The 13,665-nt window shown below is 44.3% G+C and overlaps 1 protein-coding gene across 1 annotated transcript; it reads right to left on the reverse strand.

Annotated features, from left to right (window-relative positions):
- Positions 1-3,676: 3,676 nt before the first annotated feature.
- On the reverse strand, positions 3,677-10,048 carry LOC113221112 (A-kinase anchor protein 14; the record flags this gene model as incomplete). Its single annotated transcript, XM_026450481.1, has 3 exons — positions 3,677-3,889; positions 4,434-4,486; positions 9,869-10,048. Coding segments are annotated over 3 exons (333 nt in total), but the record flags the coding sequence as incomplete, so codon positions are not given.
- Between the last annotated feature and the right edge of the window lie 3,617 nt (positions 10,049-13,665).

Here is a 13,665-nt window from a genome sequence, read left to right on the forward strand (position 1 = left end):
AAAAAAAAAAAAAAAAAAATCCAAATTATGATTAAAATCCTACTGTACTGGAGGAGGTGGCATGAAAAAAAGTGTTAGTGAGATGAGAAACTTCAATCTCACACCATGAGACAGTGCTACTATTAGCTCTTAGGTGATGCCTGCCCCACTCCCACCTCTACCCCAACTGAACTTTTAGGAAATTATCACTTCTCTGTGTTGAATGTGTTATAAGTGGAGTTGATAGAAACATACAGGAGGCCACTTTTGTTAACAAAATGAAGGCATTGCTGCGAAAAGCAAATCTGGAATTTGAAAACTGACTTGTGTACTATAATATATGATCTGCCCTGGAAATAATGGGTTTTGATTTAAGTCCCTACCTCCACTCTAAAACCAACAAACAAACCAAAAAGCAAACTAACCCACAGATTTGTTGAATTGAAAATGTGAACATTAGATATTTTAAATTGTTTCTTTTTTGAGATGGAGTTTCGCTCTTGTTGCCCAGGCTGGAGTGCAATGGGGCGATTTCGGCTCACCACAACCTCCGCCTCCTGGGTGCGAACAATTCTCCTGCCTCAGCCTCCTGAGTAGCTGGGATTACAGGCATGTGCCACCATGCCCAGCTAATTTTGTATTTTTAGTAGAGATGGGGTTTCTCCATGTTGGTCAGGCTGGTCTAGAACTCCCAACCTCAGGTGATCTGCCCACCTCGGCCTCCCAAAGTGCTGGGATTACAGGCATGAGCCACCACGTCTGGCCTAAATTCTTAATAAGTTACTTAAAAATGGTTCTTTCAAATATAAAGTCTTAAGAAGTCTACTCTTATGCCCATGTAAGTACTTTATTTCAATCTGAGCTGATAGGAGCTTGAGGATAGGATGACATCCAAAAGAATAGGAGTTCTGATAAGGAAACATATAACGAGTCAGTATTTTAGCTTAATTGTTTCATAAGAGAACAACTAAGCTAAATGATATTAAATATTTTTAACTGTCTTTCATATACTAAGTAGATTTCATTTTATACACTGTTAAACCTGTTTATTTTTAAGTTGGGGAGAAATGGAAAACTGGGGGACTCTAATATCATGATCTTGTTCCTTCGTTTATTTTGTTCAATTTTGTTTAGGTCAGAAGAGTGAATGGGGGAAGGAACCCTGAAAGTTTTGGCTGTTTTCGTTAAGGTTGGTTTTCTGTTTTCTGTTTTTTATTTTTTGAGATAGAGTCTCACTCTGTCACTCAGGCTGGAGCCCAGTGGTGCGATGTTGGTTCACTGTAATCTCTGCCTCCTGGGTTCAAGTGATCCTCCCACCTCAGCCTCCCGAGTAGCTGGGATTACAGGCACTCACCACTCCACCTAGCTCATTTTTGTATTTTCAATAGAGATGGGGTTTCGCCATCTTGGCCAGGCTGGTCTCGAACTCCTGACCTCAAGTGATCTGCCCGCCTCAGCCTCCCGAAATGCTAGGATTACATGTGTGAGCAACTGTGCCTGGCTGTTTTTGTTAAGGTTGTTTGATCTGCATTATTATTACATGCCTATGGTAAATTTAAATTACCTGGGTGATAAGGACATTCTGATTATACTATTGTAAAATGCCCTCTTGCCTTATATTTTTAAGTGATTGTTTTTCAAGTGTTTAAATAAGGCAGTCATATTTCAAAGTCTAGAGCAAAAGTTTTCTTATTATTGTTTTTGAGACAGGGTCTCCCTCTGTCACCCAGGCTAGAGTTCAGTGGTGCAATCTCAGCTCACTGCAACCTCTGCCTCCTGGGCTCAAGCAATCCTCCACCTCAGCCTCCTGAGCAGCTGGCACTACCAGTGGGCACCACCATGCCTAGCTAATTTTTGTATATTTAGTAGAGACGGGGTTTAACCTTGTTGCCCAGGCTGGTCTCGAACTCCTGACCTCAAACAGTCCGCCGCCTCGGCCTCCCAAAGTGCTGGGCATGAGCCACCACACCCAGCCAAAAGTTTTATTATTAAATAGTATTAACAGTCATAAATACTATTAAATATATGTTCCAGGAAATGTCTACTTTTAACCCGCAACTACTGAAATAAAGAGCATGTAGCGACATTAATGACCCCTGAATTTCTGTTTATTTATACCTAATCATAGTTGCTGCCTAGCCTAATAAATCTGTAGTTTTCAAAAGTTAAAAAGAAACTAGTTCCCAAAGTTTTGAATCTCAATCCATCTACTTCCCTGAATAATAAAACCTGAATTTTGTAATACCCACTTAAAAATTTTATTCTCAGCCGGGCATGGTGGCTCACGCCTGTAATCCCAGCACTTTGGGAGGCCGAGGTGGGTGGATCATGAGGTCAGGAGATCAAGACCATCCTGGCTAACACGGTGAAACCCCATCTCTACTAAAAATACAAAGAATTTAGCCGGGCGTGGTGGCAGGTGCCTGTAGTCCCAGCTACTCGGGAGGCTGAGGCAGGAGAATCACTTGAACCTGGGAGGTGGAGGTTGCAGTGAGCTGAGATCATGCCACTGTACTCCGGCTTGGGAGACAGAGTGAGACTATGTCTCTAAATAAATAAATAAATAATCTCTAAGGACTTTTTTTTTTTTTTTTTTTTTTTGGTTACTGGTTCCTAGAGATGAAATGATTATGTTCTCCTATTTTCAGTAGGCAAGGTAGTTTAAATGCAGAAATTTTGTGATATATGAATATTGTGACATCAAGAACAGCTTCATTGGCATATTCTTTGGGAAAGAGGCAGGAAGAACAAAACGGCTAAAAGTATTTTATTTTCAGCTCATGAGTGTTGTTACTGCTTCAAATTGTGTTTAGTCACCTGAGCCATAAATCAGTTATAGTAGGGCTATTGTATTTTAAATATATTTTTTGTTTTCCAAGGAGACTTACCTAGTTTGCCACCTCCTTGCCTGTTGCTCTGATATGGTTTTCCCTCCTTTTTTATTTATTGCACAAATTTCTTACAGTTAAAAAAAAAAGAAAAATTTCAGTACTGTATCAATTGTCTTTCATATTTTGTGTTCTTCCTTTCCAGTGCTTTTCTATGTAAATAAGTATTCTGATGTACTTGTAAGTAATCACTCAGAGCATAATGTAATTTTGTCTTTGGTGTCTGAAAATTTTGCAGCCGGGCAAGAGAGGTTCACAGGGAAGGTAGGAACAAGTGATTATTCAGTGTGAGGATGGGAAGAAGATCAAAGATAAGTAAGGGCAATGATTGAATCCTTCCCGTGTCATTGCCTCTAGTCCCCAAGCCACCCTCCTGCCATCATGAGTATAGTGGTGTATTATAGAAGGCAGCATGCCCTGTTTTCCAGTTTCAAAATATATTATTTAGCAGTGAGGCTTAACTCCCAGTAAATGAGTCTGTGAGTAGGGGAACCCTTCAGACTGGTTATATTATGAGCTGTAGAACTGTTGCCATTTTGTTGTTCCCCAGTTGTGCCCATAAAGAGATGTGTCTGAGCTTGAGACTTAGGCTCAGATGGGGAACAAACAGCCAAGGACCAACCTTAGTTTGGTCCGATAGGTGAATTTTAGCAACTCTCTAAACTCAGCTCTATACCTGTAAGACTCAGAAGTGATGCATATAGTGACAGAAAAAAATATTTTAGAAAATATAAAACAACTTACTGGTTATTCTGCTAATGTGATAGAGGTTGCAGAATGGAAAATGAATGAATGCAAAAAAATACAGCTGGATTGTGTGCCACAAGTTTATTACTCAATAAATATTCTGTGGTTTGATGTGCTGTATTGTATTTTTAATATATCCTGATGAGAAAAACAATCCTAAGACATCCTGTAAGAATCAGTCACGATTGAATAAGAAGGAGAACGACTCCATGAAACTGTGTTTGGCATCAGTAAGATTCTTCTGCCAGTTTTCTCGAAAGCGAACCATTCCTGGTCTACAGAGGAAGAAAAACAAACACTTTTAAAGTATTTTTAAATCAAAAGCTTTTAAAATCAAACAAAGGGGATTTCCTATTTACTCTTTTATATTCTTAGTAAGCAAGAAGCCTCTTTTATTGGTGGGGGAGGGGAGGTAGCTAGGGTTCTCTATATCTGTCCTTTACTGTTTCTTAAGCCCAGTCAATGAAAGGATTAATGAGCTTATATGTAAAGATACTTTAAGAGAGCTGCTATAAAAGGAATTATTATACATAAGTTAATTTTATGTGATATTGAAGTTTTCCATAGAAACAATAGACATGACCCACTTTGTCCCCACCCCACTGCAGCAACTAATCCTCAAGCTTACAATGAATGAAAAAGTAGACACTAAGAAAAATAATTTTCCAGAACAATTTCAGCCCATTCTAATGGGGTTGGTGGTCCAAAGAAGAAAAGTAACCATTACATGAACTATCTGTTGTTGTGCAACTGATGGATTCCTGGAGTGTGATGACCGTTCTCCCACCCTTTTAAAACAAACCTCCAAATGTTCATTACCTGTGAACTAATGCTTGGTGGTCACCTACATAAAAAACACCAATGGGTGCATCCTAAAAAAGAGAAGGACAACTGTTACCCCAGACCAGTCATACCAACTCTTTTTGCTTTTTTCAAGACGGAGTCTTGCTCTGTCTCCAAGGCGTAAGTGCAGTGGCACGATCTCAGCTCATTGCAACCTCTGCCTCCTGGGTTCAAGTGATTCTCCTGCCTCAGCCTCCCAAGTAGCTGGGTTCATAGACGCCCACCACCATGCCCAGTTAATTTTTTTTATTTTTAGCAGAGCCAGAGTTTTACCTTGTTACCCAGGCTGGTCTCGAATTCCTGACCTCAGGTGATGCGCCCGCCTCGGCCTCCCAAACTGCTGGGATTACAGGCACAAGCCACCGCGCCCAGCCCAATCATACCAACTCTTAATGCCTTACTTCCCTACACTTGCCCATATGCATACTCTTGAATTTCTAGAATTCATCTTGCTTATGAATTGGGATTCTATAGGTGATAGTTTTTTGTCACTTTAAACCTCTGTTCCCCAAAATATCTTTTTGACAACATACCTTAAGAATCTTTACAAAATTGGAAATAAGTTGGGACAGGCTTGTGCTCCTCATTAATAGGAGTGTAAGTCATTAACCTTCTTTACATGCTCCACTTTACTCAACTGACAATCTCTACCTCTTAGGAATGGCGTGAGAATGAATTAATGTAGATGAAAAGGTCTGAAACATTTTTAAAGCAGCATAATCATGTAGGTTGTAATATTGTCTCAGTAGTCCCTCCCATCCTCGCCTCCAAAATTATACTTGGAATTTTGAGCAAGAGCCATTCTTCCAAGACCTCTCTCTGTGTGGTCTCTGGTGTAGTCTTGTTCCCTTCCACCTAGCTCACTTCCTGACCTCTGACCTGGCCAGTTAGCAAGACAGCTGGTAGAGGGATATATGACCAGAAGTAAGATCTCCACATATTGCACCTCTTTAGGTTACCGCAGGTTCCAAACGCTCTGAATAGGCGTTTGTACTAGGATAGGATGCATATAGGACATAGATGGCTCACTGACTGTGGTCATATACAAAGCCTTAACATCAGGCCAAGGTGCAAATAACTTTTGGGAAAGGATGGGAAGGCAAAGAGGAAATAAAATGTTTATGTCTGTTGTGTTTCAGGCATGCTTGGTACCAGCCCTGCTCCTCTGACGACCATTCCCCTAGATTCATGGATGTTATTTTGGCTCTTTTCACACCAGCTATCAAGTTAACATATTTCCGGGCGCCTGTAGTCCCAGCTACTTTTGAGACTGAGTCTTGCTCTGTCGCCCGAGCTGGAGTGCAGTGGCCAGATCTCAGCTCACTGCAAGCTCCGCCTCCCGGGTTCCCGCCATTCTCCTGCCTCAGCCTCCGGAGTAGCTGGGACTACAGGCGCCCGCCACCTCGCCCGGCTAGTTTTTTGTATTTTTAGTAGAGACGGGGTTTCACCGTGTTAGCCAGGATGGTCTCGATCTCCTGACCTCGTGATCCGCCCGTCTCGGCCTCCCAAAGTGCTGGGATTACAGGCTTGAGCCACCGCGCCCGGCCAAGTTAACATATTTCTTATTCGTGGTCTACTTAGTGGATACCAGCAATCATTCCCTCAAGTATTTATTGAGTGCCTACTCTTTGCCAGGCCTTGTTTTACAGGAAGACAAAAATCCCAGCCTTCATGGAGCTTACATTCTGATGGAGGGAATAGACAATAATCAAATAATTATAGGGCTGGGTGTGGTGGCTCATGCCTATAATCCCAGCACTTTGGGAGGCCGAGGCAGGCGAATCACCTGAGGTCAGGAGTTCGAGACCAGCCTGGCCAACATGGCGATACTCCATCTCTACTAAAAATACACAAATTAGCTGGTTTTGGTGGCATGTGCCTGTAGTCCTAGCTACCCAGGAGGCTGAGGCAGGAGAATCACTCGAACGCAGGAAGCAGAAGTTGCAGTGAGCCAAGATCACACCACTGCACTCCAGCCTAGGAGACAGAACGAGACTCCATCTAAAAACAAAAACAAAAGCAAAAAACAATTATATAGAATATGAAAAGGTGGTAAGTGCTATGGAGAAAAAGCATAGGAAAGTGAGTGAAAGAGGAAGTGAGGGAGCAGGCAATTCACATGCCTGGGGAGAGTGTTCTCGTCAAAAGAAACAGCAAGTGCAAAGGCCCTGAGGCAGGACTATACCTGACTTATTTGAGGAGAAGCAAGATCAGAATGGCCAGAGCACAGTGAGAGGGAAGGAGTAGTGGGAAAGCATAAGTAACAAGGGACCAGATCACACAAGGCCTTGTAGGCCCTTACTACTGAAAGCTGGTCTCTAGGCCTGCAGCCTCAGCATGGCCTGCCAACTTGTTAGTTCTGCACTCCAGCCTAGGAGACAGAACGAGACTCCATCTAAAAACAAAAACAAAAACAAAAGCAAAAAACAATCTCAAGCCCTGCCCCAGACCTGCTGAATCAGAATCTTCATTTTAACAAGATCCCTAAGTAATTTGTACAAACTTTGAATTAATTTTTCTTCCTTTTTTTTTTTTTTTTTTTTTTTGAGACGGAGTCTCACTCTGTCACCCACGTTGGAGTGCAATGGCACCAGCTCAGTCACTGCAACCTCCACCTCCCGGGTTCAAGCCATTCTCCTGCCTCAACCTCCCAAGTAGCTGGGACTACAGGCATGAGCCACCAGGCCCGGCTATATTTTTGTGTTTTTCTTTTCTTTTTTTTTTTTGAAATGGTGTTCGCTCTTGGTGCACAGGCTGGAGGGCAATGGTGCGATCTCGGCTCACCACAACCTCTGCCTCCTGGGTTCAAGCGATTCTCCTGCCTTAGCCTCCCAAGTTGCTGGGATTACAGCCATGAGCCACCACGCCTGGCTAAGTTTGTACTTTTAGTAGTGACGGGGTTTCTCTGTGTTGGTCAGGCTGGTCTGGAACTCCCAACCTCAGGTGATCCACCTGCCTCAGCCTCCCAAAGTGCTGGGATTACAGGTGTGAGCCACTGCACCCGGCCTAATTTTTGTATTTTTAGTAGAGACAGGGTTTCACCATGTTTGCCAGGCTGGTCTTGAACTCCTGACCTCAAATTGAACTGTCCACCCTGGCCTCCCAGAGTGCTGGGATTACACCATGCCCTGCCAGCACTTCAAATTTTGAGAAGCACTTTTGGAAAGTTTGTTTATTTTTTTATTTTTTTTTTATTTTTTTTTCTTGGAGACGGAGTCTCGCTCTGTCGCCCAGGCTGGAGTGCAGTGGTGCAATCTCAGCTCACTGCGACCTCCACCTTTTGGGTTCAAGCAATTCTGCTGCCTCAGCCTCCTGAGTAGCTGGGATTACAGGCATGCACCACCATGCCCGGCTAATTTTTGTATTTTTAGTAGAGATGGGGTTTCACCATGTTGGTCAGGCTGGTCGCGAACTCCTGACCTTGTGATCCGCCCGCGTCAGCCTCCCCAAGTGCTGGGATCACAAGCATGAGCCACCGCACCTGCCCTTGGAAAGTTTTAAACAGAGGAATGGGCCAGGCGTGGTGGCTCACACCTGTAATCCTAACACTTTGGGAGGCTGAGCCGGGTGGATCACTTGAGCTCAGGAGTTCAAGACCAGCCTGTGCAACACAGCAAGACCTTGTCTCTACGAAAACTAAAAAAAAAAAAAGCCAGGCATGGTGGTGCATGCCTGTAGTCCCAGCTACTTGAGGGGCTGAGGCAGGAGGATCGCTTGAGCCCAGGAAGTAGAGGCTGCAGTGAACCCTGATCAGGCCACTGCCCACCAGCCAGGGTGAGAAAGTGAGACCCTGTCTCAATAAGTAAGTAAGTAGGTAGGTAGATAGATAGATAGATAGATAGATAGATAGATAGATAGATAGATAGATAGACAGACAGATGTAGATAAAACAGGAATGACAGAAATTTGTTTTACAGCCAGGTGTGGTGGTTCATGCCTGTAATCCCAGCGCAAAGTTCGCTGGGCATGGTGGTGTGCACCTGTAGTCCCAGCTACAAGGAAGGCTGATGTGGGAGGATCACTTGAGCCTGGGATGTCAAGGCTTCAGTGAGCTCTGATTGTACCACTCTACAACCTGGATGACAGAGCAACTCTGTCTTGAAAAAAAAACGAGAGAGAGAGAGAGAAGTTTGAGAAGCACTTTTGGAAAATTTTAAACAAAAAGTGACAAATTTGTTTTACAGCTGGGCTGGTGGTTCACACCTGTAAGTCCAGCACTTTGAGAGGCTGAGGCAGGATAGCCTGAGGCCAGGAATTCAAGACCACCCTGGGTAACAAAGCAAGATACCATCTCTTAAAAAAAAAAGAAAAAAAGAAAACAATTTGTTTTACAAGACTCACTTAGGCTGGCTGCAACATTGAAAAGAGACATGATGAGGGCAAGGGTGGAAGCAGAGAGACTGATTAGGAGGCTATTGACATAATCTTGGTGAGAGAGGATGGTGTCTTGGACCAGAATGATAGAAGTGGAGTAGTAAGAAATAGTTAGGGGGCCAGGCGCGGTGGCTCACGCCTGTAATCCCAGCACTTTGGGAGGCCGAGGTGGGTGGATCACTTGAGATCAGGAGTTCGAGACCAGCCTGGCCAACATGGTGAAAACCCATCTCTACTAAAAATGTAAAAATTAGCCAGGCATTGTGGCGCACGACTGTCATCCCAGCTACTTGGGAGGTTGAGACAGGAGAATCACTTGAACCCAGGAGGTGGAGGTTGCAGTGAGCCAAGATTGCACCACTGCACTCCAGCCTGGGCAATAAGAGTGAAACTCTATCTCAAAAAAAAAAAAAAAAATTGTTGGATTCTGGATATATTTTTGAAAGTAGAGCCAATAGGATTTCCTAATAGATTAGATGAGGGATATGAGAGAAGAGTCAAGGATGACATCAAGGATTTTGGCCCTTAACTAAGATGAAGACTGCAACTAGATAGGCTTGGAAGGGAAAATCAGAAGTTCAGTTTTACATGCAATATATTAGATGTTTATTAAACATTCACGTGGGACGGGTCTGTGCTAGAGAAACAAATTTGGGGATCATAAGCTCTAGGTGGCATTTAAAGCTATGAGACTGGATGAGATAACCACAGAACAGAGTATAGAGAAGAGGTCCAAGGTCTGAGTTTCAGGACATTCCAACATGAAGAGGTCGGTATAAGGCAAGGAAACTACCAGCAGAGGCGGACTGTGAAGGAATGGTCAGTGAGGCAGGAGGAAAATCGGGAAAGTATGTTGTTCTAGAAGCCAAATGGAAAGTTTCATGGAGCGGGCAGTGATCAGCTACGGCAAGTGCTGTGCATAGGCCAGTGAGATAAGGACAGAAGTATGACTATTAAATTTTGCAAAAATGGGATTATTGATGACCTTGACAAGAGAAGTTTCCATTCTCACTGAAGAGAGAAAAAGAAGAACTTACCGGCGGTTTGGTTTTGGAGACCTTCATGGTGAAGTAGGTACCAGCAGAGATTTGTGCTACAGGTAGCCCAGCAGTTGAGATACTCCAGTGTACATAGTAGATGTATAGGAAGCTGTGAATTAAGTCTTTCCTCTCTATAAACTCTACGCCGTGTGCCCAGCATTTTTTAGAAACACACTTCTGTTTCATAGAAAAAAGAAAAAGCACACAGAAAAAGAAAAGCCTTCTATTCAAGTCCTGTAGATAAATGCAGCATGGCTGGGTGCAGTGGCTCATGCCTGTAATCCCAGCACTTTGGGAGGCCAAGGCAGGAGGATTGCTTGAGGCCAGGAGTTCCAGACCAGCCCGGGCAATGTAGCAAGACCCTATCTCTACAAAACAAATTTAAAAATTAGCCAGGCATGGTGGTACGCACCCTTAATCCCAGCTACTGGGGAGGCTGAGGCAACAGGATTACCCGAGTCCAGGAGTTTGAGGCTGCAGTGAGCTGTGATTGCACCACTACACTCCAGTCTGGGTGACAGAGCAAGACCCTAGCCCTAAAAAAACGAATAAATAAAGGATAAGTGTGGCATATAACATTGGGGTTACAGTTCTGTTCTGGAGTCCGCTCCTTTTTTTTTTTTTTTTTTTTTTTTGGAGATGGAGTCTCTGTTGCCCAGGCTAGAGGGCAGTGGCATGATCTCGGCTCATTGCAACCTCTGCCTCCCAGATTCAAGCACTTCTCCTGCCTCAGCCTCCCAAGTAGCTGGGATTACAGGCGTACGCCACCACACCCGACTAATTCTTTTTGTATTTTTAGTAGAGACGGGGTTTCACCATGTTGGTCAGGCTGGTTATGAACTCCTGACCTCAAGCGATTTACCCACCTCAACCTCCCAAAGTGCTGGGAATATAGGTGTGAGCCACTGCACCTGGCCACTCCTAATATTTTTTATTGGAGTCATACTAGGGTCAGTACCCAATTATCACCATGGGTGGAGGAGAGAAAAGGTTAACCTGAAATGAAACAAATGAAGAATGAAAACATCAGTTGAGATTGAACCTTGGACTGTAGGGACACACATTGATGGATTGATTGATTGATTGATTGATTGATTGTGACACAGCCTCACTTCTTCACCCAGGCTGGAGTGCAGTGGCACAATCTTGGCTCATTGCAACCTCTGCCTCCTGGGTTCAAGCGATTCTCCTGCCTCAGCCTCCCAAGTAACTGGGATGACAGGCATGCACCACCATGCCCAGCTAATTTTTGTATTTTTGATAGAGATGGGGTTTCGCCATGTTGCCCAGGCTGGTCTCAAACTCCTGAGTTCAAGTCTTCCACCTGCTTTGGCTTCCCAAAATGCTGGGATTACAGGCGTGAGCCACCACGCCAGCAAGGACACACACTTTGATGTCTAAGTGTACATACACACAGATGTTGCTTCAGACCCCCTTACAGGAGGCAGGTTCAATTAATTGGAAAATAATTAGAAAGTGATTAGAACACTTGTTCTGCTCACCCCAGGAGACCTAAATGTGTGACTGGAAAGTAACGAGGCTGACTTCAGCCATTGGTGAAAATCCAGCTCACTTCATTGTAGCCATAGGTGGTATATAAAATAAGTTCAGGGAGGCAATAGAATAATCCACGTCCTACAGAAAGGAGGGATTACTTGTTTGCACCCTTGGAGAAGCTTCCCCCTTTTCTTTTTAAAATTTTATTTTATGTATTTATTTATTTTAGAGACCAGGTCTCGCTATGTTGTCCAGGCTGGCCTTGAACTCCTGGGCTTGAGCAATCCGCCTGCCTTAGCCTACCAGAGTGCTGGGATTACAGACATGAGCCACCACTCCCGGGTGCTTCCCCCTTTCAAGGCACAAATCTTCACAGTGATGAGAGTTGAGAAACAAAATATTCCTTGGGATGTCTCCTTTGGGCCTATTCTTGGAGTTGACATGGGAATACAGTCCCACCGCTGCAGATTCTAATACATAGGGCCAACCTTTTCGATCCACAGTTGGTTAAATCCATGGATGGGGGACCTACTAAGGGACTTGAGCACACGTGGATTTTGATATGCATGGGGGGTCCGAAAACATATTCCCCTGCAGATATGGAGAGCCAACTGTACACAACTAAAGTTAACTACATTATTGAAAGTAGCATTTAGGCTGGGCACGGTGACTCATGCCTGTAATGCCAGCACTTTGGGAGGCTGAGGTGAGTGGATCACTTGAGGTCAGGAGGTTGCGGTGAGCCAAGATCATGCCATTGCACTCCAGCCTGGGCAACAAGAGTGAAATTCCGTCTCAAAAAAAAAAAAAAAAAAGTAGCATTCGTTCAGTTCTTCATTCCTTCCTTCCTTCCTTAATTAATTCATCCATTTTTCATTAACCTTCAATCATATCTATTCTACCTGAAATGTGTCTCAAATCTATCCATTCTTCTCCAGTCCCACTGCCACTGCTCTACTTCAGCTCTCAGTGTTTCTCACCTGGACTTAGGCAATAACCTATCTAGACTCTGTTGTCCTCAACCTCACTTCTCCAATCCCCCACCCACAATGAAGCCAGAGTTATTTTCCTTAAGCACAGCTTCAATCATATCTGCTCGGCTCAAAAACCTCCCTGGGCTGGGCGCAAGCTTGGTGGCTCATGCCTGTAATCCCAGCACTTTGGGAGGCTGAGGCAGGCAGATCACCTAAGGTTAGGAGTTCGAGACCAGCCTGGCCAACATGGTGAAACCCCGTCTCTACTGACAATGCAAAAATGAGCCGGGCGTGGTGGTGGGGGCCTGTAGTCCCAGCTACTTCTCTACATTCTCAGAGGCTATGGCATGAGAATCCCTTGAACCCAGGAGGCGGAGGTTGCAGCGAGCTGAGATCACACCATTGCACTTCGGCCTGGGCGACGAGCAAAACTCCAACTCAGAAAAAAAAAAAAAAAAGCAACTTCCCGCAGCTCCCCATTGGCTGCCAAACAAAATGAAAATGTTTCACTGTGTCATTTAAGACCTCCCACAATGGCCAGGTGTAGTGTAACCCCAGCACTTTGGGAGGCTGAGGCAGGAAGATCGCTTGAGCCCAGGAATTTGAGACTGCAGTGAGCTATGATCGTGCCACTGCACTCCAGGCTGGGCAACTCCTTGTCTCAAAAAAAAAAAAAAAAAAAAAGTTTCATGTCACATTTTTCTCAACAAAATGCTCATATTCCCATCAAACTATAACTAGCACTATTCCCCACATTTACACCATGCTTTTGATCCGGCTGTTGTAATTTCTTGAGAAGCTTCTCTCTATCACCTACTTGATAAATTCTGTTTTCAAAACTACCACCTCCAAGAAGTCTTTCTGATCCCTCTTCCAACCAGATGTGACTTCACACCCTTTCCCTTTGAACACTGGTGGAATTTGTTTTCTGCCTCTCTTATGGCACTTGAGACTTCCCCTCCCCCCCCATAGTACAGCCATAAGGAACTGTCTGTGTTGTAGTCTCCGTATTAAAAATTTTCTTTTCTTTTTTTTTGAAACGGAGTCTCACTCTGTCACCCAGGCTGGACTGCAATGGCACCATCTCGGCTCACTGCAACCTTCGCCTTCCAAGTTCAAGCAATTCTCCTGCCTCAGCCTCCCTGAGTAGCTGGGATTACAGGCACCCACCAGCACACCCAGCTAATTTTTGTATTTTTAGTAGAGACAGGGTTTCACCATGTTGGTCAGGCTGGTCTTGAACTCCTGACCTCAAGTGATCTGCCTACCTCGGCCTCCCAAAGTGCTGGGATTACAGGCGTGAGCCACCATGCCCGGCCAATA

This window comes from Piliocolobus tephrosceles, unplaced genomic scaffold (assembly GCF_002776525.5).
Source record: "Piliocolobus tephrosceles isolate RC106 unplaced genomic scaffold, ASM277652v3 unscaffolded_20672, whole genome shotgun sequence".
In the NCBI taxonomy this organism is placed as follows: Eukaryota; Metazoa; Chordata; class Mammalia; order Primates; family Cercopithecidae; genus Piliocolobus; species Piliocolobus tephrosceles.